The sequence below is a fragment of the Lepisosteus oculatus genome, chromosome 7 (genome assembly GCF_040954835.1).
Source record: "Lepisosteus oculatus isolate fLepOcu1 chromosome 7, fLepOcu1.hap2, whole genome shotgun sequence".
In the NCBI taxonomy this organism is placed as follows: domain Eukaryota; kingdom Metazoa; phylum Chordata; class Actinopteri; order Semionotiformes; family Lepisosteidae; genus Lepisosteus; species Lepisosteus oculatus.
In genome coordinates, this window is record NC_090702.1 from 37256150 (window position 1) to 37281641 (window position 25492).

The 25492-nt window shown below is 35.0% G+C and overlaps 1 protein-coding gene across 2 annotated transcripts in view; it reads right to left on the reverse strand.

Annotated features, from left to right (window-relative positions):
- Nucleotides 1–25492, reverse strand: part of LOC102684008 (proton myo-inositol cotransporter) — a 124366-nt gene that overhangs the window by 35545 nt on the left and 63329 nt on the right. For both annotated transcript variants that reach the window (XM_015352606.2, XM_015352605.2), the window contains exon 4: nucleotides 9630–9738. In XM_015352606.2, coding sequence (XP_015208092.2) covers nucleotides 9630–9738 — 109 coding nt within the window. The remainder of the gene's footprint in view (nucleotides 1–9629; nucleotides 9739–25492) is intronic.

A 25492-nucleotide genomic window follows, 5' to 3' on the forward strand; every position in this document is an offset into this window, starting at 1 on the left:
AAAGAATGTTTCAATCAAAATTCGGTATGGTTAAATGGGTTATTGAAAAGAAAATCCACTTATACCACCTGTAAATAAATACACATTAATACACTGTTTTATTTTCACATACACATCCGAATGGCATATTTATTGATTAACCCCTGCTTGGCAGCAAACATGACATCCAGAAAAGTACCTCTTTTTAAATAATAAGACAATGTAAATAGTGACTGTAACCCATTTTTATGTCTGAGTGTAAGCAGAAAGATACTGGAATTGGTCTCAGATTGGGGTTTAGTTCTGTAGTTAAGACTGAAGGTTAATCTACATAATCTATGTCCTTTTTCATTCTCTCAATTTACAGGTATATGTTTAATTGTCAGGGGTTTTAATGTGTAAAAAATCTAAACTGAGCACCTCTGTGAAATTTCCATGTTAATACGAAAAGTGCAGTATGTCCCTGCAGAATACAATCGCAGCCAGACAACTCTGGCTTGAGAGCCACGCAGCAGAGCACATGGCAAAAAATTATGCTACAATAAAGAAATGGGTCTCCTTGATGGGAGATCACAGCTCTGTCCAGGTTCCAATATGTGATGGGGATGATGTTTCCTTCTGTAACAGACTAGCTGCCACGGAGTCCTGTTACATCAGCATATTTCAACAAGTACAAGGCTAAAAATATATTAAAACTAAACAGAATGTCTGGAATTTCTGACTTTTTTAATCTGAATTATCTTTAATTATGATAAGTTTCACTTGAAGCCAGATGCAAAAGTCCAACCACGTATTCAGTGCTGGTAACTACCATATTTTAAAAAAATCAACTTATTATTAGAAGCACACAGCTTTTACAAAGTTCAATAAAAATGGAAGTGTGTGAATTTAACTGACAGGCTGTAGTATGATTAATCATAGCTTGAATGGGATAGGAGCAGAACACATTTTAATAAATATGTCCCATTCTTATACTTGAGATAGTGAACTACCAACTATATGACAATAGTAATCAAAATGAGAGATGACTTTGTGTTGAAAAGAAAACAGAAATTAATTTAGAAAGAAGCCTAAATGAAAAAACAAAAACAAAAGAACATCTAGTGAACATCAACAACGTGTGAGAAAAAAGAGTAAGAGCTTGTTACTTAGGGAGACAGACATAAGAATATTGTACTGATTTTTAAAATAAACATGTTTTGCATTTCTTTAAACTCTGCCAGCAATATTTATTTAGAATAATTAAAATAATTAGGGAAGAGTGTACTGATATGCTTTCAACAGTATATACTGTATGTCAGAGGTTATGTGCATTACCGAGATGTTCGATTAGCTGCTTGGAAGCTAGGAGAATGGAAGGCAACTAAATGGAAAAGCCCCGGAGTTCAAGACAAAACATGGAATGTACATTTCTTGCTTTGGTTTCTGAGCACCAGGGCCTGAGGTGTGACAGCTGAAAGTCCAGCTTTTTAACATGAGGCCCAGTTAGCTCCATGTCATTACTTACAGTATACTGTAGATATAGCCAGATATTTACTTGCAATTTTAATTGTACTACAGTACTTCTCAATGAATTAAAGAGCTGGTTGCAGCAAAATTTGTGAAGTGGAATGGATTGGAAGGGTTCTGTAATCTTATCCCAGTATAAATGGGAAACTAGGCTGGAGAATAACAGTTGATTCTCCGGAGTTTCATCTCCGCCTCTAATCAAAATGTATTTTTTTTTATCCTGGCATTGATAGATTTTTTTTTATGACATAGTCATAAAAATAAGTGAATCTTTAGAACATATCCTATGTGCAAAATAATAACCTATTGATAAAGACAGTATTATGTTATACTGTACATATGAGAGTATGTTGTTATTTCAACAATCTTCATCATCAATATTATTTTGTTTATTAGGTCTAATTGATTTAAAAATGTTATAAGGTGTAAAATGCTAAATATGTGAAAATGTGTGTGTATTTATGTGAAAAACACAAACATTAAATTGTTTACTTACAGTAAGTTGAATAATTAAAAACGCAGTATAATCAGTAATTGCAGCGATAGCCATACTTTATATGCTAGTGTGAAAAGAAGGCACAATCAGCCCAAACATAGCAAATATTAACCTAAGTGAAATATAAAGTACAGTACAGTATCTGCTACCAGTGTAGCTCTTGATTTGTTTTCAAAGAAGAATAGTAAAGACAATGGCATTAATTATTTGCAAAAATATGCCAGGACTATAAAGAAATTACAAAACCTTTTAAATCCTTGGTGGTTTTTAGCAGCTTGCTGACTTTATAATTAGCATACTTATTAACATCCTCAATTAATCTGCCAATGTGTGTTCTGAACTGTAAAGTGCAACTGTTGAGCAACAAGAACTTGTTTCTCAAGTTCCAAGCTACTTAGCATTCATTAGTAAAAAGCAGAGCAAAACAATTTCATGACAGAACAATGGAGTGGAATTGGAGAGATGACAATGCATACAGCATGGAGTCTCTCTTATTTAACCATTTCATTTGGTTGTTTGTAATGCAACAAGGAAATCTATCATTAATTAACCTGTACCCTAGGAAAATTGCACAAATATACTACCACTTGCAAATAATACCAATGCAATGCAACCAATGTACAAGTATAAGCATATACTGTATCAGAAACCAAAAATCTACCGGAAGTGGTAAAAAATGGAAACACCTCAGCAAATGAGAGAAGTTAACTGAGACACCAGGTATACTAAAAGCAGGGGGTTCCACACAAGTGTAACTGATATTGTATGTTAATTCAGCAAATAACATTCCAGCATGTTTAGGGTCATGTATATAAATGCTACACAGGCCTGGTTGCCTATAATTACGGCTAGAATGCAAGAGGAAACCTCACGGGCTTTGAAAGAGTTGTGATTGCTGGGGTATGTTCAGCTACCAAGATAACACAATTTACTGATGTTTCATGAGAAAATGTGTCTAAGGTGTGTTCAGAAAAGGGCAAGTAGGAGGAAGTGCATAATCCAGGATCATAGAGTATTGCATTCATTCAGAGTGCAAGAGACAACAAGAGAGCAATTTGACTGACTGCAAATTTTGTTTCCAACAGTAAAGTATTCTGATGGTTCCATAATGTTATGGAGTACTTTTACCCAGTAAAAGTGCACTTAATCCATTAGAAGACAAGGCTATACTAATATCTGCATAATGGTACTGAGTGATCATCTTCATCCCATGATGCATCATTTCTTTCCTGCCAGGAGGGATGTCTTCCAGGATGACAGTGCTCCCACCCATAGAGCATGTGTGACCACCCATAGGGCATGTGTGACCACCCAATGGTTTGATGAGCATGTTACACATATGTCAAGGTCTTCTCTGTCACCAGATATGAACACAATTGAGCATTTATGGAATATTCTGTAAAGATACCTTAAACAAAACTGAGAGAGCATTTTCTACCTGAATCAGCTGTGTGTGTAAGATTAACATCCTTGTGAAAGAATGATGCTGCATCTACCCTGCAGAATTATTGTACAAATGCTGGCAGACTATACATTCCGTACACAGGCTGTTTTGGCTGGAAGTGATGGGCCAACATTCTATTATATGACTTTATATTGGTTTTGTCCACTAGTTGTATAAGATTTAGACTTAGAAACCATGTTATAGTCTAAATCTGCAAAATGTTGTAAGTGCTGGTCTTGTAAATCAGTGGTTTGAAAATAGCACAAAATTATATTAGAAAAGACAATAGGGAACCAAATATTGCACTGAAGATGGAAATACATTTAAAATTGCCACTAACTTAAATTAATATTTAAGTATTACAACAGCAAAAGAACTTAAAATGGTTAAGTGTCTCAGAGATAAACATGTGAAACTATTAAATGTTGAAAGGGAAAGGGATTATAGAGTATATGAAATGAATACATCACACAGATGTTTACCAAGGAAGGAACAGACAACAGACCTTAGCCTGAGGAATGACAAAGTCGTGTGATAAATAATATTAGCACAGAAGAAGCAGAGGCATTATAGGTACTAGAAGTGCTTAATATACACATCTCCAGAGTCTGATAGTATTCTCCCAATTGTGCTTGAAGAAACAAGATGTTTTTAATAGGTTATTAGCAAAACTGTTATAATGGTCACAAAAGGCAGAAGTGATATCTACTGACTGGAAAATTACTAATACATTCCCCCTCCAGAACAATTGTAACAAAACTGAACTAAGTAATTACAGACCGATACATCTGACTTATACTGCATGTATGGTTACACAAATAATAATTTAAACTAGTTTATCATGTACAGTATATGACATGGGATTCTAAGGGATAGTCAACTTTGATTTACAGAAGATGGTTTTACTGAATTTCTCAAAGTACTATGAACAAACAACCACAGCAATGGATACAGACAGAGCATATGATAAGGTATATTTAGGTTTTCCGAAGGTTTTTCATAATGTTACTCTAAGAACATTAATTCTCAAATAGCACGGAGTAGGCATTCAAGGTAATGTGTGTTTGAAAAAAGAGCTGACTAATAGAGAACAGTACAGATATGGAGTAAATGCTCAAATTGGGATAATGTAATTAGCGATATACCACAAGGATGGAATATTTAGAGAATATTGTGTTCAGAAAGAACACTGTCAAGCAGAGATTTTTTAGTCAGCTTCAGTCATCCGGAGTATATCTAAGAAGGCTGGTCTTTTCAGCATCATTCCCTACTTTGCTATTTAGTCAGTGTTACCTAGTAAGTGTTAATACAGATTCTAAGCAAAATCCAGGCATCTTTAGATTTCTGAAGGACAGGTAGCTCTGAGTAGTATAAGTATTGTGAGTATAGCAAAATGTTTCTTTTACCCAAGGCTACATTTTTATTTGATTACAAATTGGATATGAAGTATGTTGGCCTATTCAGTATTTGTTATTAAGCAAGCTGAAGAATGTGAAGGAAGTCAAGTATGACCTTTTGGGGACAGCTACGGTCAATGGGCCATATTCATATATTTTCTAACTTGCTTTATTGAGACGGTAAAAAGTAAGAGAAGAAAAACAATGTTTCGTGTTATAGAATCTGAAAGAAGACATTCGTTTTGTGTTTTCTTATTAGTGACAAACAGGTATAAACTTTAGGTTGTAAGAGTTTTATGAATATGCCCCCATGTCCTTTATATACTGTATATACAGTATAAAGTTCAGGCAATTCATGGTTTTTAAAGATTTATTTTAATATAATCCTTTTGTACCTATGGTAAAATAATTCAAATCATTGTAGGTCTCTGCTCAACACAACCTTTAATTATGCTCGGGGTTATTTGTAAATTTGTAAATTATTTATTTACAATAATAATATATTTATTATTTAATTTATTTAAATAATATAAATTATTTATTTGTAAATTAAATATTCATAGTTTAATCAAGAATTAGGTAAATTAAAACAGAATGTACACTGAAATACTGTCCACATCTGATTTTGACTTTCATGCTATGTAGTGCAATCAACTTTTCAAACAGGCACAAAATCTGCAAATAGTATAACAAACCTTAAGTTTTGAAATTTATTGACAAATTCATTTTCATACAGTACAATTGATTGCAATTATCAATCTGTTTATGATTTTGATTTTATGTCTTAAGTTAAATTTACTGCCTACACAAATCTTTTGATTACATTTAGTTTTGGTCCTTTTACCTCAGTATCTTTTTCAACATTTAGAAACCCTGATCTACCCAAAATGTTCAGTATATTTAGCATTTGCCTGATGTGTGTCCTAATTAATTTCACCCACTAAAGAATAATGTGATGGTTCAGCTGAATAGGCATAAAGAGACTCATTCCATCACTTACTCCTTCACTACTGCAAAAAAACCTTGCATTTTCTATCATTTTAAATATGTGTTATTGTACATAAACATACCACTTTTACAGTATCAAAACATTCCATCCCCTCACCTTTTGGCTGACCTTTGGCTGGCCAACCTGTATGTGTGAAAAGGCATGACAACATTGTCATCCATTGCTCCAATATCTAATAGGCTTTTGCTAGTATCACAGAAATGCATTTTAAAAGCTACAACACATTGTAGCTGAGATTAGGAAATGAGGAGAACAGTGCAGAAGACTGAGGTGCTGAACAGTCAAAAAAATGTTTCAGTGACACCCAGTGAATCTGCAATATGAATGGCAGGGAATCAAACATTTATCAGCTAGAAAAATTCCCATATTTTACTCAGTGTTACAGAATAAATCCCTGTGCTTTGTTTTCAATTCAAGCTGTAATAGTAAACAAAACCAAATGAGGAGATTATTCTTCAAGCTGAATGAATTTTTGCTACGCATTGCTGAGTATTCCAGATTGTATCTCTGACACATCTTTAAGTTAAGACAGTTCATTTGAATCTCAAATAAGCATGCAGCTTGATCTTTGTAAGAGAGAAACTATAAAAGACCTTGTGGCTTCACTACTTCATCAAGTGAACTATTAGCAATGAATTTCTATATCTTCCTATTGATTCCAATACTCATTTGTTTCATTTTAGTGCTGCTCAATATGTAGACTTTTTATAAGCAAGAGAAAAAAACCCTGTGCTGTTTCATAATACCATTTTTATTATACTTCTAGTAGTTCAGTTCTTAATTAAATGAGGTCTTTCAATTCACTGACAAACACCAGATGCAGAAAGTAAATACAATGTATGTTTTTTTTTTCTTTACAGTAAAGCCAGATTATAAACATTGAGTTGATTCATGTTTGTCATTTCTGATCCATGAGGCTGTGAATATTTTTGATTCTGACACATGCTTGACACTCAGCTCTGGACTGATTATTAAAGGTGTGAAAAAATGAGTCAAAGCGACAGGCTTTTGTGGCTATTAAAAGAAATAAAGATACATCTCCTATGTGTTATCTTAAAAAAGATTTTTCTTTTGTGGTAGCCTAGCAACTAACATTAATCTCAAGATCTTTATTTACAGAGATTTACAAAATCCTTTTATTTTTCTTTGTTATTTTTATACATGATTTTAACAAATGTAAACATTTAACATATTCAATTTCTATGAGTTATATTCATGTAAGTCATCACGTTTTTTATCCATGCATTTAAACATCCTTTGCTTTGTATATTTTTCAGAATATGTAATTCAATTACATTGATTGAGCTGTATTGTTCATGTGAAATACTGTAAATGATTGGGTAGTATTGGTACCATAATATGGCCATTTTGTCCATACCATGTAAATTATTAAAATTCATGGTATGCCACTGATAACTGAAGACTCACAACAAAACTGTGAAACAGGTCAAGAAGTGGGGAGTCAAAATAGTGTCAAATAAACAACTACCAAACAGCTTTTTACAGTATTGTACAGTATGTCTCTGTATTATTATTCTTCTTATTATTATGATTATGATGATTATTAGTATTATTAGTGGTGGTGGTTTTGTTGATGCAGCAAGCGCTACTTGATTCTACCCATGAGGAATATTTACATTTATGTTTTCTTGTGATTTCTTGCTTGATGCTCCAGCCATCAAATGCCCAGGCTTAAAATCCTAGCCGATAATTGTAGAGGCAAGGTATATTACTTCACTTAGAATGAGATGTTATTAAAATTTCTAATAATATTTCTTTGCTTTGACCAGGCAGCCTGGGCCTCATGTATAAAAACAGGAATACAGCTAAGAAGAGGACAAAAGCAGGACTTAAACGCTTCTCCAGGACTGATCAACGAAATAAGACTGTTGGACTCTTTCTTTTTGTTGACATCCTAAATATCCAAGCATATTCGGTACCAGCTGGGATGAACCAAGTTCTCCCACTTGTCTAGCTTGGACTGTAAACAGTTTTAAAGACCAAAGTTCAGTGACACTACTAACTACTGGTAGAGCTGCCCTCAGCAATGCTAGACAAAGCTCTCTTTCCTCTCTATCTGCACTGGGATACTCCCTGCACAGAGCAAGCAATTGGCAAGTTGGGACACGGACCAACCCAGCCAGCTCTGTCTTCTTAGAGGGACGTTTAAACATACCAAGGATGTTTGGCCAACAGATCTCTTGAGTATAAAACTCCTTTATTTATATTATAATTCTTGAGTTGAACTACTATTTCAAACAAGTTTAACTGTATACTTCACGATAATAAACACATATTTATCATAGTTCAGGTGGGTAGAAATAACATACCCGAAGAAGGCTTCACAGCCGAAACATTGTGTTTACTTTCTTGTCTTTTCAGCATGGACTAAAACTATTACTTGCTCCTTTACATATTTATCATTACATGTATCTGAAAATATGAATGCGATGTAATTATATGAGACTGATAAAACATATGAGCTAAGCTATAACACATGTTATGTTATAGGCTATACATAGTATGTTAACACTTAAGTTTTTCAATCTAAATTTTGCAATTCCTGAGTGAACGATCAGTATCTCTTTCATATCGCTCTAGTTTTGTCATGTTCTAGTGTTGTACCAGTAAATTGTACATTGTATATACATTCTTATGGGACTGTAATTTATGACAAACACCATCCATACAAAAACAATTCCCTGTCTCTGCTCATACATGGAATGGAAACTACTGCGTTTTGGAGCACAGTTTTAAATGATTTAGAATTAAGGAACAAGTAATAGGTTTATTCCATGCTGAAAAAAAGAAGAAAGAGAACACAACGTTTCGGCCGTGGAGCCTTCTTCAGGTGTGGACCACACCTGAAGAAGGTGTGGTCACAACGGTGGAAACACAACGTTTCGGCCGTGGAGCCTTCTTCAGGTGTGGACCACACCTGAAGAAGGCTCCACGGCCGAAACGTTGTGTTCTCTTTCTTCTTTTTTTCAGCATGGAATAAACCTATTACTTGTTCCTTTGCAGCCTACGCATGCTGACGCAGCTACCCACCTGATTTAGAATTATGCAGATATCGTTTTATTACATATTTTATTTAGATATTACGTTCACGACAATACTCTAAAGAAACAGAGTACTGGTAAATGTATGTAACCTCAGGTTAATGACCAGTCGTTAACTGCTTTCTTCCCACAACTGTTTAAGCATTTATCCCTGGTACAGTATGTGCCCTGCTCTTATTCAGCTTTTTTAACTGAACATCTCCCTTCATTGCTGATGAACTTATTAATTTGGACAGGAGTTAGAGGGGTCATTTGTTTGGACTTCTGACCCCTGGTTCCTGCCTGACATGTTCCCCCCAAAACTGTGCTAATCACTACTAACTGTGGCAATCAGCCTGGAAAGATGGAACAGCAAGGTGTAATATAGTTTTGTCTTCACAAACAAAGCTGTTTATCCATCCTATCATCATTCCTGCTGTACTGAGCAACAATTTAGCACTGCTTTTTGTACTGTGAGTTAAAGAACGGGTGAGACTAGGATCCTTAATAATACAGTCGAATATAAAATCCATATATTTCTTTAAGCTTTAAAATCCATGAAACTGACTGAAAGAGAACTAAAATTATCTGAGGGTTACAGTGGACTGATGGTTGCATTTGATGACATGTTTTTCCACTTACTTCAGAGCCATGGGGATGAAAGATATTCTAACTCATGTTCCTCATATGAAAGATGCAAGGAGCATGCATAATAAACAGCTGCAGTAATTTAGGAAAGGAAATTCATACATACATGACTGTATTGATCCCAGACAGCTGCTGGAACATCTGTAATCCACAACCTACAATGAGAGCTCTTCGAGCAGGGGCATAGGTTAGCATCCTCCATATCACCAGTCCACCTGAAAGAAGCCAAACACAACATACAGTATGTTAGTATGTTTTACATAGAAATATAATGAAGTATGAAGATGCATACATCTCTACATATATTGAAAACTAAAAACAGATGTCATTTTAAAAGACAATAAGAGATCACAATCAATAAGTCTTTAATTAATTTCTGTATACAAGTTTTCAGAACACTCAAAGGCACTGATAAAATCAACATTGTGGACATACAGTACAGTACTTAGTTAACAGTGAAAAACAAACCCGAGGACACGAGTAGAAACTCATACTATATTTCTTTTGTACAATGACCACCTTTTTCAATTACAGTTTAAAAATAATCTATTATGAATAGGAACTCAGCTAGCTAAAACTCTACAAGTAATATAGTACATTTTCCTTTTTAGCTACTCATATGGCACATATTAACCAACCACAATACAATGTACTTGTGGTTTACAACCCACTCTAAAGTACAGACAACATGCCAAAATAGGAAAGTAAGAGATCCTGATAACTGAAGACTCACAACAAAACTGTGAAACAGGTCAAGAAGTGGGGAGTCAAAATAGTGTCAAATAAACAACTACCAAACAGCTTTTTACAGTATTGTACAGTATGTCTCTGTATTATTATTCTTATTATTATTATGATTATGATGATTATAACTATTATTAGTGGTGGTGGTTTTGTTGATGCAGCAGCGCTACTTGATTCTACCCATGAGGAATATTTAAATTTATGTTTTCTTGTGATTTCTTGCTTGATGCTCTTTGTTCCAGCCATCAAATGCCCACGCTTAAAATCCTAGCCGATAATTGTAGAGGCAATAACAATTCCCAGAAAGCAAGAAGGGATCCATTCTTTACCACCACCACTCCAAAACTTTCAAAAATTCCTATCAAATGCAGGTGGATTTTATCACAGCCCTCCTGTATTAACACAGTAAGACATGAGGAAAGGCCTAAATCCAAGTCCTGCTCCATCCAACCCTGGCTGCAAACCTCAGACCAAGTCCATTATATTATTATTCAGTTTCTTCATCAACTTTTTTATCATAAAGCATATATTTACATCACTGTATCTTTATTTTTTTAGGTTGGGGAGAAATTTATAATCCTTTGTGCCATAACTTACCATGTGGCCATTAATGACATTAAAGTACACTTTAAAAGCAGATGAAAACCTCAAATACAGTAGTCATACTAAAAAAACACCTAAAAAGATCCATACCAACTTTTTTAATGTTACATTAGTTGCATAAGGAAATTCTGTGTTTGAGAGCAGATTAAAAAAAAGCAATGTTTATGCTAAAAGAGCTAAATCAAAACAAGGCCTGTATTAAATCAAAACCCAAATCCACCCACCAGCAGAGAACTAAAAAATCTTACTCCTATAAATAATCTACAAAGGTACTCAAGGGTGAGTTTCCAGAGCTTCATTCTACCAAGGAGACATTGTTGAAAGATACTTGAGCATCACATCTAGCTATCAAATACCATTTGCTGGGAATATAGGTCACTGCTACGGTTGTCAGAAGAGGTCCCAATTTCTTTTGAACTAGGAGTGGTCCCATCACTCACTTTTTTCTTCCTGGGGGAGGAAGGATTCTTTTTGCTAATATTTCTCTTTCTGGTAATGGTGTGTGGTGTCATTCTAACACACTGGAGATTACCACCTAGTACTATTGCATATATTTTAAAGACAAAGGCACTATTGTTGAGTCTCACTCACTATCAGCAGCAAGAAAAACAGAAAAACAGGCACTGAAAACTTAATATGGACACAGCCGTGACCAGTTTTGTCAGTGTAGAACCTTCTTTCGTAGATATAAGAAATGTCTAGCAAAAAGATGCTATCACGTATCAGTTGGGATTTGCAACTTGTGACCGTAAATCAGCCAAATATATGGCATAAACCAAGACTAAATGGAGTGAAAGGGTGGCAACCAGTACTTTTCGAACTCTTCTGTGGATGCTTTCAGAGAGTTTAGGATGAAATCTTAAGACTCTAATATGGGTTTAAACCATTCATTGTCTAGTAGATCGCTCTCTCTTTCATATAGCCTATTTTTTAGTCAGCTTCAGGTATTCAGTTTAATCTTTCTTCATAAACATGTACAATAGCTTGGTAAATATACAATAGTATATGCCAATTAATGAACATGTTACATGGGATTCTATTCGAAACCCATTAAATGAACAAACAGTATTAAAGTCAGTTATACAGAGCTCTCAGTAGACTGTTATTTAGTGTCATCCAATTACAAACCAAATTCAAATTCATGAATTGTTGCGTGGTCTAGTATATTTATGCCTCATCCACTGAGTAAATTGATCTTTTCAAACTAATGGTAATTTAATTCTATTCAATAGACAGTTTTACTTAACCAATGCGCTACAAGCATGTACAAAGCAGTTTTGAATGGCTTTTCTTACAATTACATTTCAATGAACATGCATCTGTCTAGAAAAAGAAGAAACTGTGAGGAGTAGCTGGTGCTTTAGAATAATAATGAAGAATATGAAAACATAATGACCACAGAAAACAGCCTGATGATCACAGTACATTAGATGAGAAAATTGTTTTTTTTGTTCATAGTCTTTTAGTATTTAACCAAAAAAACATGTTTTAATACTTTTATTTTACTATTGTTATCAACCTTAAAGGTGATGATTTAATTTGCTAAAACTACAGAAGATTTTACAATCAGCAGGTAAAAGGTAAAGCTGATAATTTAAAATGTATATATTTCTAGAGACACCATCCTCAGCTTTCCTTATACAAAAGAATGTAAAAAACATGCAGAGTTCTTTCTTCCTTTTAGATCACAGTGTTTGATTAAACCATGCAAAGGCTTTTTCTTTTAAATCACAGTTTATTTTTAAATCCTTAAATATCAAAAGCAGACATAACAATGTAATTTTATTACAAAGCAAAATATTCAAGAAAACAGGAATGCTGTTTACTTTCTTTTTTACACTTGGTATAATAAGGATAATACTTTTTATTTAAAGGCGAACTGCAATGCTATTTTTATATTTATTGATTAGAAAGAATGAGAATTGAGCACGAGTGCATTACAAACCACAATAAAAGTAAAATGTACAAGGTGACTTGTAAAATCTCCAATTTACATCACAAAAAAGATTACATTTCTAGGAATGTGCAGCCCATATTGTGCGATTACATTGTAATCAATCAGGCTTCTGAAGACATGTCTTTTAATCCAATAGAAATGTTACTTTTGATTTCAAGGTGGATTGGCCGACAAATACTACTTACTTGGTAACTCTGCATGCAGATCACATTGTAACATTTCTGCACAACCTGTACTTATTCACATGTACAGTATAGTACATCACATTACATTAGTCATTACGGTGACTAGTGAGCAGGAAGGGCTGCATCATGTCACAATTTGTGGGAATTTGAGTGAGAGTTTGCGACAACTTGATGACTTACAGTACTTTCACAAAGTTCACGATTTTGTGCTTAATTCCAAATTTGTATTTTTTTTCTATAATGTCAATAAACTCATTTTGTTACTGAGATTTAATAACCAGTCTGAGAGTTTGGGATTGCAGTTCCCCTTTAAATGCAGGTAAATTTTCTAAAACAAAAAACACACAAATGTCAATGCACTGCTGTTTATCCAGCGAACATCCATTTTCAGAATATTTTTTTTGCAAAAAAAAAACATTGGTGACTATCGGGCAGTTTTAAAAGTTATATGCTCCTAAACAATCTACTTAGTCATGATCCCCTTCATACTGCCCACTTATTTTTAAGTCAACAACTATAATAATTGAGAGAAAATAAAGTATTTACATTATGTTTTGATCAATAAGTTTCCTCTAAGGCTAAGTAATGATATTATGCAGCTATCACTCAATAAAAATTATATTATACGATCTATAAATACAGTGCAGTGGTCAGTACTGATTCCACCTAACAAATAAGACAAGCATATATGAATGAGGAAGGAGAAGTGAATTTTATAATGAAAAGCAAAACAAAAATGAATAATTAGTAATAAAAATGGTAAAGAACAGAATGCTTCCTCAATGTGAGACTAACCTCTTCGTGTTCCTTTGCAGCCTACTTGTTGATCCAGCTCACTATGTCAATACTAGTGACTCAATTCAACATTACTGAGGATGAACAACACCCTCAAGTGTCTAAAAATTACAGAGGAGATTACTGCATCCAACATTCTATTCCTTTAGCATCAGTAATTTTGTAATTCTCAGACTTTTGTATTCTAAAATTGACATTGGAACAAGAATTTAGCATTACAGATTAAAAGTAATAATAACTGAGATCCGCAGCCTTAAGGTTACAAAAATCTTAAAATCATAATACTGGTTGAATGTAAGAAATAATTAATAAAATAATTATGTTTACCACACGTTGAAAAGGCATTAAATTATTAAATGTGATATCTAATCATCCTGTAAATCAATTTGACTCAAGCTGGGTGCTATATTATCTTGTATGCTGCTATGATTAGTGTATGCTGAGCCTATAAAAACAGCAAGTGGACATACTTTATACAGTATCTTCTGTTTTCTTCCCTATAGAATAACATTTGTGTACTTTTACCTCTATGTTTATCACACTGAATCCATCCATCCATTTTCTAACAGCTTAATCTAATTCAGGGTTGTGGGGGAACCGGAGCCTAATGCCACAAGCAATGGGAGCAAGGTGGATGCCAATCCATCGCAGGGCAGACACAGACACAGACATGCACACACCCACAGCAGTGCCAATTTTCCCCAAAAAATCCCATTAACCTACAAGTATGTTTTTGGACTATGAGAGGAAACTGGAGCACCTGGAGAAAACTAAGCAAATATAGGGAGAATGTACAAATACCATTCCCATCCCTATTCATTAGTATTGCTCTCAGAAAAGCAAAAGATTAATAACAAGTTAAACATCATTATCAAAAGCATTTTTATACAGTATAACAAACAATAAAGGAAAATACATGTATAGTATGTGATGAAGAATTAATTCTGTGCTGCATCATTTTTTTTCATTTAAATAACACTAGCACATTGATCTGAAAATTAAAGAGCATTTGCTGAGATAGCATGCTTTTGTACTCAGTACAGCAGACAGCCGCATCCACACAACTGCCCTGAGATGAGGGCAGAAGAGACAGAACAATAAAAACAACCTGGTACAGACCCATCCAAAATAAACAAAAGACTTTCAGGAGGTGAAGCTGAAAAGGTGTGTTCTAGAATACCCAGTATGGCAAGATCTTGCTGTGGCCTTATTTTCCACAGGGAACAAGATAAAAAGCTTGTATCAGTTAGAAGCAAAATGTAACCTTTTAATTTAATTTAGATTTATCTTCCATGTGCAAATTTTCAAACTACTTCAGTGCTCTGCATTCTTTGCAGGTCCAGAGCTCTGCATGTGTCATTTATAAGCAAATTGACTGAAATGGCTTCTAGCCATTTCACAGTGTACAAAGCCAGAGTCTGAAGTGCAGATATGTTTGACAGATTCATGCTCCAAGCTGACATCCTGTGCATTGTGAGAGTGACACGGCAGACAGGGGAAAGCAGATGCTTATTTATTCTTCACACTCTGAAGGCTTCTGGTTGCTAGGATTCACTTAAGGAGTGAATATATTGTTTTGTGGTCTGTACAAATATGAAATAATTTGCAATCTAACATTGTGCCCTTTGTGTTCTCAATGGCTTCACTGTCTTCAAGAATTCCTTATTTTACATAAACCTTGTGTTGTCTATCATGAATGGTAGATTTAAAAAACACAGTATACAGGAATCCATTTTTCTTGTCTAGCTTCTCTTTTTAGTTACGCTAAACAGAAGACGTTATATGAAAAAATAACAAAAATATAAATTGATAATATTTACATATTATTCACTCCAGAATGCACATTTCTGAAGAACGGTTGTGTATTGCAAGGTAAAAGGGGTTTGGAAGGATTGTTTTGTAGCAAAGAATGACAAAGATAATAAATAAAAAATAATAAATAACAACTAAAATTCAACTTCAGTATTTCTACCAAACTGTCCAGAGGGCAAAGGGTTGTTAATGACCTGTTCCAAGACTTTGAAATGATAATAAAAACTGACTATTTGGAATATTAAAGAAAACTGTTGAGAGTACGTACTGTAGGTGTTCTGTGACTTTCAATTAGTAAAGTACACTTTGATGACCCTTATTTGACCACAGCTTTTACAAATTTAAGATAATATCTGTGGGATGCCCATGGGTATGTGACATGCCCCTGAAGTCTGAGATGAGTTTCATGATCTGCACTGTACATGTCAAAATGATGCATTTCAGAGCTATAAATGGACATTGTTCTCAGCACTCCTGAAGTCAATGAACTAAAGTTCCCTCTCTGTATGGAGAAGCAATTCTTTGCAGCAAAGACAGTGAGTAGCAATTTAAAATCTCCCGAGAAGAAAAAAAAGCAAATCAGATATAGTATATAAGTTAATAGATCACAAAAAGGAATATTATCTGCGTATTCTTTCCACTATGAACTATGTGTGATCTAAGTAAAGGGAACACAGGCACATTTGGCTGCTGCTCCTCTCACCAGTTTCAGTTTTTCATTTTTTAACTTACTTTTTATTTTTATTTCTTTTTTCTCCTTCTCTCTCTTATTTACGTCAAATTAAGATCATTTCATTCACCAACTGGAGCCATTTCATTATGCAATTTCCACTACAATTGGCCTTCCACAGTGACTGATTCTACTGCCGACTACCCACCTCTGTTCTGTTGAACTGAGAACACTTCTAAACCATCTGCTACAGTCCTGGTCCAAGGTTTCTTTCCCAAAATGCTCCTAAGGTAATCCTCACTGCAACTACTGCATCTGAAACTGAATAAAGTTCCAACTCATAACAAAGGACAAACCCTGGATTTAGTAACTGCAAATGACTCTTGTTTCTCACTTCTCATATATTGAACTAGACCTCTCTGACCACTTAGCTATTCTCTTCAATCTAGACTTTCCTGTTTCACACTCTTCCCCCTCACGCTCTGTAAGTTTTCACAACTAGCACTCAGTTGACCAGACTAGGTTTGTGAATTCTGTTCTGTCCTACTTATCTTGTTCTCTAACTGTGATCCTTCAGAACAGTGGTTCTCAAACTTTTTCGATGACGGAACCCAGATCCCCAGCAACCTTTTTTTAAACTTCTTGACTTCAGTGCTGCATTTGACACAGTTATCAATCTTAGTTTCTCATCTTGAGACTGTGTTTAGAGTTTCTGACACTGCTCTTAAATGCTTCAAGTCTTACCTCACTGATCACTGTCATTTTGTCTCTCTTGTGTTAAAGTTGAGTTTAGGGGCTCTATGCAGAAGAGGAATCGGTGAAAGTACATCCAAAACGCAGTCCAAAATCATAGCCAAGAAACGAAAGCCAATAGTCAAAGTAACCAAAGAAAGTATAAACCCAAGTCCAAACCATAATCCAAGGATCAAAGTCAGTAGGGGAAACACAAACCATAGTCAGGAAAACACCCATCACAAAGGGTAGTGATAGATCAGTGTGTGTTAGGATAGGGACTGTTGTAAAACTATCTTTCAGTTGTTGAAAGGTCTCTTCAGCTTGCAATGTCCATTGAGCAATCACTGAGCTAAAATTCCAAATAAACCTTCTGTAAAAGTTTACAAAACCAAGAAAACTTTGTATCTGCTTGAGGTTTTTTGGTGTTGGCCAATTCTTTAAAGTGGTGACCTTCCATTTCTAACCCCACTGGAGAAATTATATAACCTAAAAATTGTATTTTAGAAACATGGAATATACACCTCCGTAGTTTATTGTACAATTTACATTTTATCAACTGGGAAAGTACTTCCCTGACGTGGGCTACGTGATCCTGGTAGTTACTGGAGAAAATTAGAATATCATCTAAATACACCAAAACAAACTTCTGGATCACATCACAAAAATATCATTTATGAATGCTTGAAAGACCACCAGGGCATTAGCTAGGCCAAATGGAATCACCAAATACTCATAATGTCAATGAGTGGTCATAAATGCAGTTTTCCACTCATCTCCTCATGAATACGATTATAAACCCCTTGTAAATCTAATTTGGTGAAAATTTTGGCTGCATGCATAGACTCTTAGACTGCCATTATTAGAGGCAAGGGGAATCGGTTCTTAATTGTTATCTCATAGAACCCAATAATCAATGCAGGTGTAGCAGAACTAGTTCAGATACGGTGACGTCATCGCCCTCCCTGCGCGTAGCAGGGACCTCAGCCGCCTTGGCTGAGGAAGGTCTCCTTTAGCTCATGAAGCTGGTTCTCATGAACGCCGGAGACCCGGGTTCGCACCCCAAGTGTTGCGGGGTGAAACGGGCGGGGTGGAGCAGCGGAGGGTACGAGCCCATGCGGAACAGCGATGGTCCCACAGGGGCATAGTCCACCGTCTTTCTTCTCAGCGAAAAAGAAGCCTACGCATGCTGGTAATGTGGATGGTCGTATAAACCCAGTTTTCAGGGAGTCTTGGATGTATTTTTCCAGAGCTTCTGATTCGGTATTGGAAAGAGTTATTATCATCCTACTCCCCACCTTGCAATCTTCTCCTGTCTGTCCTCCTAGCCCGTCTTCATCTGCTATGCCACAAAGCTCTGAAACTCTATCCCTAAGGAAATCAAAGAGTCACCTTCCCTGGAGCTCTTCCAAAAAACTCTAGACTCAAAACCTTCTATTTTAAAAGGGCTTTTATTTAACTGGTTGTGTGTACCACCTTGCTTTCCTACTGAATTCCATACCCCCATCTACTATCTCTCTCAATGTGTATTTTTTGTTATTCTATACAGTGCTTTGAGCAGCTATTTAAAATAAAACATGCTGTATACTGTAATAATACATTGTGCCCCCCAAAAAAGGGAAACTCCCTTAAATGTTCTGGGTACTACTGGTACTAGTTACCTTGTAAGCATTCATAATTCCTCTTTACTTTTTATACAGTATAATCTCTGCAGGTTTTCTTTAAATACAGATTCAGATATGCAGGACAGGTTCAGCTAAGTTCCATAGGTCCTTTCCCATCTGCCATAAATTGGACTGGGCTTTCAACCAAAACAAGAAAGTCAGCCACTGTGAACTACCTTCTGTTTCATAAAAACATGCAGTATATGAAGCAATCTGGTACTATAAATACAGTAAAATCAAATAATGTGTTAATATTTTTTGCTGATCTTCTGGCACTGTATTTATTAGTGTTTTATATAATGTATGTTACCTGGGATTTATGGTATCAAAGATTCCAGCCAGCAGTGTTAACTATACAATTACACATTAAACCTATGTAGAAAATAACATCTATGTTAATGAATTGACAAATCCTACCATCTTGTTGCTTTGTTGGAAGACCTTCACATTATTAAATTTTTAGTCCCAGTAATGTTAGATGACTAGTTGTAGCTTGGTTGCTTCAGTCTTCGGCTCTTTTCTTTATATTTTTCTCCATCTTCTGACTCTGATTTCCTTATATTCAAGCATGCTAGAAAGCCCCACTGACTACTAGTCACCTCTGGAACATTTCCATAAATTTGCAGTTTGATTGGTTATTCAGCCACGTGGCTCCACTCTATCGTACCATATTCTTAACTAGATAGAGATCACAGATGTGTAAACATCTAAAAACATGTTTTAGTTAGTGATCCCAGCGACCCCAGAGCTTGTGATTTGAGAAAAGGGCAGGCTTCTAAAGAAAGGGGCACTAATTATTAGAATTTATAGACTCCCTCACGAGCACACAAATAATGTGCTTAAAACTTAAAACATTGCATGGTCTTGCAATTTTACTCACAGTACTCCCCATCCTTTTGAAGATTATTATGGATTCACAGTCATTTCACCTCCTTCCTTGCAGCCATGGAAACTCCCTATGTGCTCTATCTATCCTGCCTTATCTTGCAAATTAAAAGCAACAGCAGCTGATTGTACAGCCAAAAAAGGTGACCTGTTACAGAGTTTCATGTGCTTTTTATCTTTGCTCAGGTTTTGGAATATAGAAGATATATTCTATTAATCCTTCCCTTTTCTAACCAATACAAGTTTGTAGGGGAGCCGAATCCTACCTTGCTTGAACTGGCAAAAGGTAGGATACACCGTTGATGGGATGGCAGACCATCACAAACACGCACACACTCATACCTAGGGGCAATATTTCCAGAAGGCAGTTAAGGTACCAGTATGTCTTTGGACTATGTGTGAAAACCCACATGAAAATGAGGAAAACACGCAAACTCCATGTTGATAGCACCCTAGGAATTGAACTCGGGGCTCCAGTGCTGTAAGGCAGCAATCCATATCACCATATCACCCTGCAACACAGAGCTGGCAACCCACTGAAGCTAAGCAGGTGTGATCCTGGGCAGTACCAGAATAGAAGACCTCAACTAAGGTTGCTGCTGGAAGAGGTGTTAGTGGGGACGATAGGGGGCGCTCACCCTGAGGTCTGTGTGGGTCCTGATGCCCCAGTACAGTGACAGGGATACTATACTGTAAAAAGGTGCCATCCTTTAGATGAGACATAAAACTAATGTCCTGACTCTCTGTGATTGTTAATAATCCCAGGGCATTTCTCAAAAAGAGTATGGGTCTTACCCTGCTGTCCTGGCCTTTTCCAATCATGATCTCCTAATAATCCCCTTTTGTGAACTGGCTTTATCACTCTGATAGCTGATGTGTGGTGAGCGTTCTGGCACACTATGGCTGCCGTTGCATCACCCAGGTGGGTGCTGCACATTGGTGGTGGTGGAGGGGAGTCCCCATTACCTGTAAAGCTCTTTGAGTGGAGTGTCCAGAAAAGCACTACAAAAGTGTAAGGAATAATTTTTATTAATCATTTCGCCACTATACCACTCAGGACATAAACTCTGTCCAGAGAAATAATAGGCTCATGTAAGTAATGGAGGTAAAATGCCAGTATAGATATTTTACATGAATACTAATTGTATTTATTTAAATATAGCTTCCATTTCTTGGCGAAATTCAGTGAATTTCTCCCATATTGTTGACCACTTCAATGAAGGGAATTTTTTTCATTTTAAAACTAATATTTTATGTAAAAACAAGTTCATTAGGCTACTTTACACTCATACTTGTATGTAATCTAGGTATGAATTGTTGACATAACATTATATAAAACAAAGTAATTTAAATAAATTGCTACCAAATGTATTTCTCTCTTTCACTTCATTTCTTTACATTTTACTGATATTATATCCAAGTATTTGTAATTTCAATTTGGCAGAAATCTTTTGTTTATGTACATTGTTTGTATGACTGAATCTTAAAGGTTCTTAGTTTGTCATAAAAATAAAACCCACAAGCTCCAATCTTTCACCTGTGTATCTTTTATTTTTGAGCCCCACCTGTATTTGCACTCACAGAATAATGCTATTTGCCTTAAAAAAGCAAAAGGATTTTATTAACAGTCTTACCAACATCAGAGGACATCTGAGGGTTTTTTTCAAGCGAACCCTACAAGAAAAGCTGCCAAGACCAGATGGATAATTATATTAAAGGAATATTTTAAACTTAAATTTTCTTATTATTTTCTTTGTACCTTTTACTGCTAGATTTGTTGAAGGGGACATTCTACTCCAAGGCAATGAAATACTGTAAGCTTATGTTTTTTTTAGGCTATGGAACTTAGGCTTTGGAAATTTTTAACAGATTTATACAGCAGACATCTTATCTGTTACAAAATCAACTCTAGCCAAACTTCAAAACATTGACGAGAACTTTAATTTATTTATTATGCATTTAATGATAATTGTTATGTTCCAGCAATTTCAGGATTTTAATTGTTAGCAGTGTTGCTATGTTTTGCAAATGAGTAATATTTTCTTTCAGCTAAATGTCTGTTACCAACATTAACTAAACAAATGTATTCAGTGGGATGAAAAGCGAAAAAATATTACTTGCATAGATTAATTGTTTCAAAATTGCATGATTGAGGAAGAGTATTCTACATGGAATTTTAGAATGGACAAACTGGGATATGCTGTTTTACTGATGCCCTTGAGAAATGTCTGCTGTGTTTTCTCAAGTGAATACCAATATAAACACTCTGTGGAGGTCAGACTGGACAGCTGCTGCAGTGCACTCTCTGCACAGAAACAAGCAGAGGTTAATACAATAAAAGCAGAAGTAGAACACACAATGTTTTGACAATAGCCATAACAGCTGAAAATATGTACATTTTACTCTTTTCCTTCCCCTTCTCAGCATGGCATTAACCTCTATTCATACCTTAAAGACTCTGTAGTATGCTCTAACCAGTTGTTTTAATTAATAAACAATTGATGCAATTTTTGGCAGCTGAATAGCATCTTGACAGTTTTCCTGTTTAAAAATAAAATGAAACGAGAAAATCATCAACAAAAAGGTAGAATTCTGAGTTTCAAAGAATAAACGTATTACAGTACATAGTGAAATCTCTGTTCTACCGTTGATTTAAGGTTTATTTATAGACACTATACTGAAGTGAACTGACATCAGTTACAACTGTTTAGGTTGGTAATACATTTATATATTATGTTACAATATTTCATTTCTTTAAATTCTCTAGAATCTTTAATCTCAATACATTAGACCACTAAAACTAATAACAGGATCCAAATCTTGAATCTAAAGGAAGGGATTTTTGCTTTGAAACATTACCACCCTTACGGGGAGTATCATTCATCATATAACTAATATAATACACATATATTTGACAGTATTCAGGTATGATCAGGTTTCTGCTTTTTTTCAGCATGTAGAAGTATGTAGCAGCATTCTTCCACTGGAAAATCATTCAACACCCAACTGGTTATTGGAGGTGGCATGGACATTATCAGTGTCAACATGGATTGAAGATGTTCACTCAGTACCATTAAGTGGTGATTAGCACTGAACTTTCCTTCTAAGGGAATTCCAGGAAAATGAATCCCATAAAATTATAGAAATTATAGAACCACCAGAACCCTTCACAGTTGTAACCAAGCACTCAAGGCTGGTTGGCACCACTCATGCTCTCAGTTGTTTGTAAAAAATTGTGAAATCTCTCCACTTTGTTTTTCATTGCCTATAGTGTTTGGTCCATTGAACTTGCAAATATACATTGTGCACTGCAACCACATATGATTTACTGCTCTGTGGAGTCCTTAGGAGATTGGTTTTGATAAAACTGTCTGCTTCTGTCACAGGTTGAAATATACAGTCAATGTATCAGCAGTTATTACAATACTCTATAATCCAGAGTATGCATGTCTTCTCACTTTTGCGATTTGCTTATGATGTCTCTCAGAGTTCCATGCTGACATCACCTTAGACACTGTTGCTCATGAAACATCAGCAAGGTGACCTGTTTTGGTCACTGAAGTACCTGCCAAAAGCACTCCAACAATCACCCCTATTTAAGAGTTACAGTGAACTCCTCTTACAGCCATGATAACCATAATTATAGGCAACCATGCATTTTAACACATATAAGGTATATATTTTACTTATTTGCCCAATATACACATACTGTATGCACACCTGTGTGGAAGCCCTTACTTTCAATATACTTGGTGTCCCTCAATTACAGGTATTGCCATTTTTATATCCTCTACTTCTGCCTTCTTTGTATGTAACAGTACTATTTTAGGTCTCTGATTTGGGCTGTGTGTATTTGTTTTTAGACCTGTGTTTGGGAAGCCTTTTTAAATTTCTAAACAAAACAAATATAAGGTCTTCTGAAAGTGACAGAGAGAGTTAAAATGACAGTGAAAAGATTATATTCCCTGTATATTTTCATATTAACTGTGCCTTTATTCTTTATTGGCATACCATGTTGCAAATAACTTCACATTGGTGGCAGCAGTGAACACATTTCCTCACAGTATTGTTTGATCGGGCAATACGTCTACTTTTATAGACTAAAAAAATGAAACAACACAGGCAGTACTTTATCTGGTGCATTTAAACACGATATTGCTTACTTAATAGTTTAAAAAATACACTGAACACTAATGTGAGGAATCAAGTGGTAGTGGAAAATTAAGAGGTAATGGACAGTAATTTAAAAACCAGTGTTATTCACTTTATGCAAAGAGGTGCAATGTCCACTGTGTGTGGTGTACACTGACTATATGAGTAAGCTTGTTAAAATATTACCACCCAGGCTGAGAGATGCAACTTTTAGCTTTTGCAACTAGTTTTCAGCTAATGATAACTATGATACTATGAAATGCAGTCAGTTTCCAGGCAGAAACAATTTGCTATGGCTTTCCAGTTTACACAGGAAAAACTGGAAGTGTATGTGACTTTAAAATGTCTTAATTACTTTACAAAGAATTTATAAATTATAATGATACTGCTTTATAAGGAGAACATTTTAGAAGATTTGTTGCTCAGGCTGACCTTATTTAACAGAAACAATTTTAAGTTCTTGATCTAGACTCAATATTCAAACTTGTCTGACAGTATTAGAGGGCACACCAGGCTTTGCTATTTGCTATTTGCATAACATTCCCACTAATTTACAATGCAAACCTATTTTGCCCCAACAAAGCTCAAGATGATCTAGTGATGCAGCATAGAGAAGCAGTAGGATAAATCTTAAATTGTTCCCATACAACACTGGACTCACGTCACATATTAACAGTGTGGTTTAAAAAATATCAATAAACCAAATGCAAACTGAAGACTATGTAGAATTTGAATCATTTTTATCAATAAAATAATGAAAAAGTATATCATTTTGTGTGTTATTTGTTTTATTGGGTTCTCATTATCTATTTTTATGACTTAGATGACGATCTGATCACACTGTAGTTCAAAACAATGCAAAAATTCAGAAAATTCTAAAGAGTTCACAAACTTTCTAGTACAGCTGACTGTCCAACCTACCAAAAGACAAAATTGAAATTTGATGTTTTTTAATATGGTCTCTATCAAACAATTTGCATTCACCTTAAAATATTTTAAATATTCCCAAAAGTAGTTATCTGCATTTATGTAAATTACTTCTTCTGATTTCTGTTTTTTTTCCATGTATTAAGAAACAGGGGTACTTTTTGAAAAAATGTGGATGTAGATTTGTGTACTTTAGTTTGTACAACTATATATGGTACAGTTGTTTTCATTTCCACTTTCTTAATGAAACAAAGATTAAGTCTGGTACATGACAGAATGACAGTTACTTTAAGAGGGAGTGACATTTGAGATCACTGATAGTGTTCACTGCATCCCTGAGAATGTGTTATATCTTCTCCTTGCTTGTAGCTGTTTTTGTATTAACTGCCTTTTTCTGATTGAGAAAAGAAAGAAAAAACTTTACTGGAACCCAGCATCATATCAGATTCAAGCTATAAGTACACTAATATTCTCAAAAGATCCTGAAAATAAGAAATATGCCATTATATCAATACTGTAGCTTCTGAAAAGAGAGAGAATATAATTAGCAGGTTCAATTCAATTTACAGAACCGTTTACTGGACCTATGATTATATACAGTATGAATCAATGTATGTATCAATGTTCATATCTATGACAACATTCTTAGGACATAGGAATTATCCCATAACAAAAACAGTATGTGTAGCTCATGAATTATTTGACACAAATGGATTTAAGTATGCAAGTTCTTATACAGAAATATCTTCCATGACATTAAATACAGCTTTTCTATCTAATATTATCGTATAGTTCTTGTGTTTGACGTGTAGTTGAGAGAGACTCTTGAGACTCTGAAGTGAA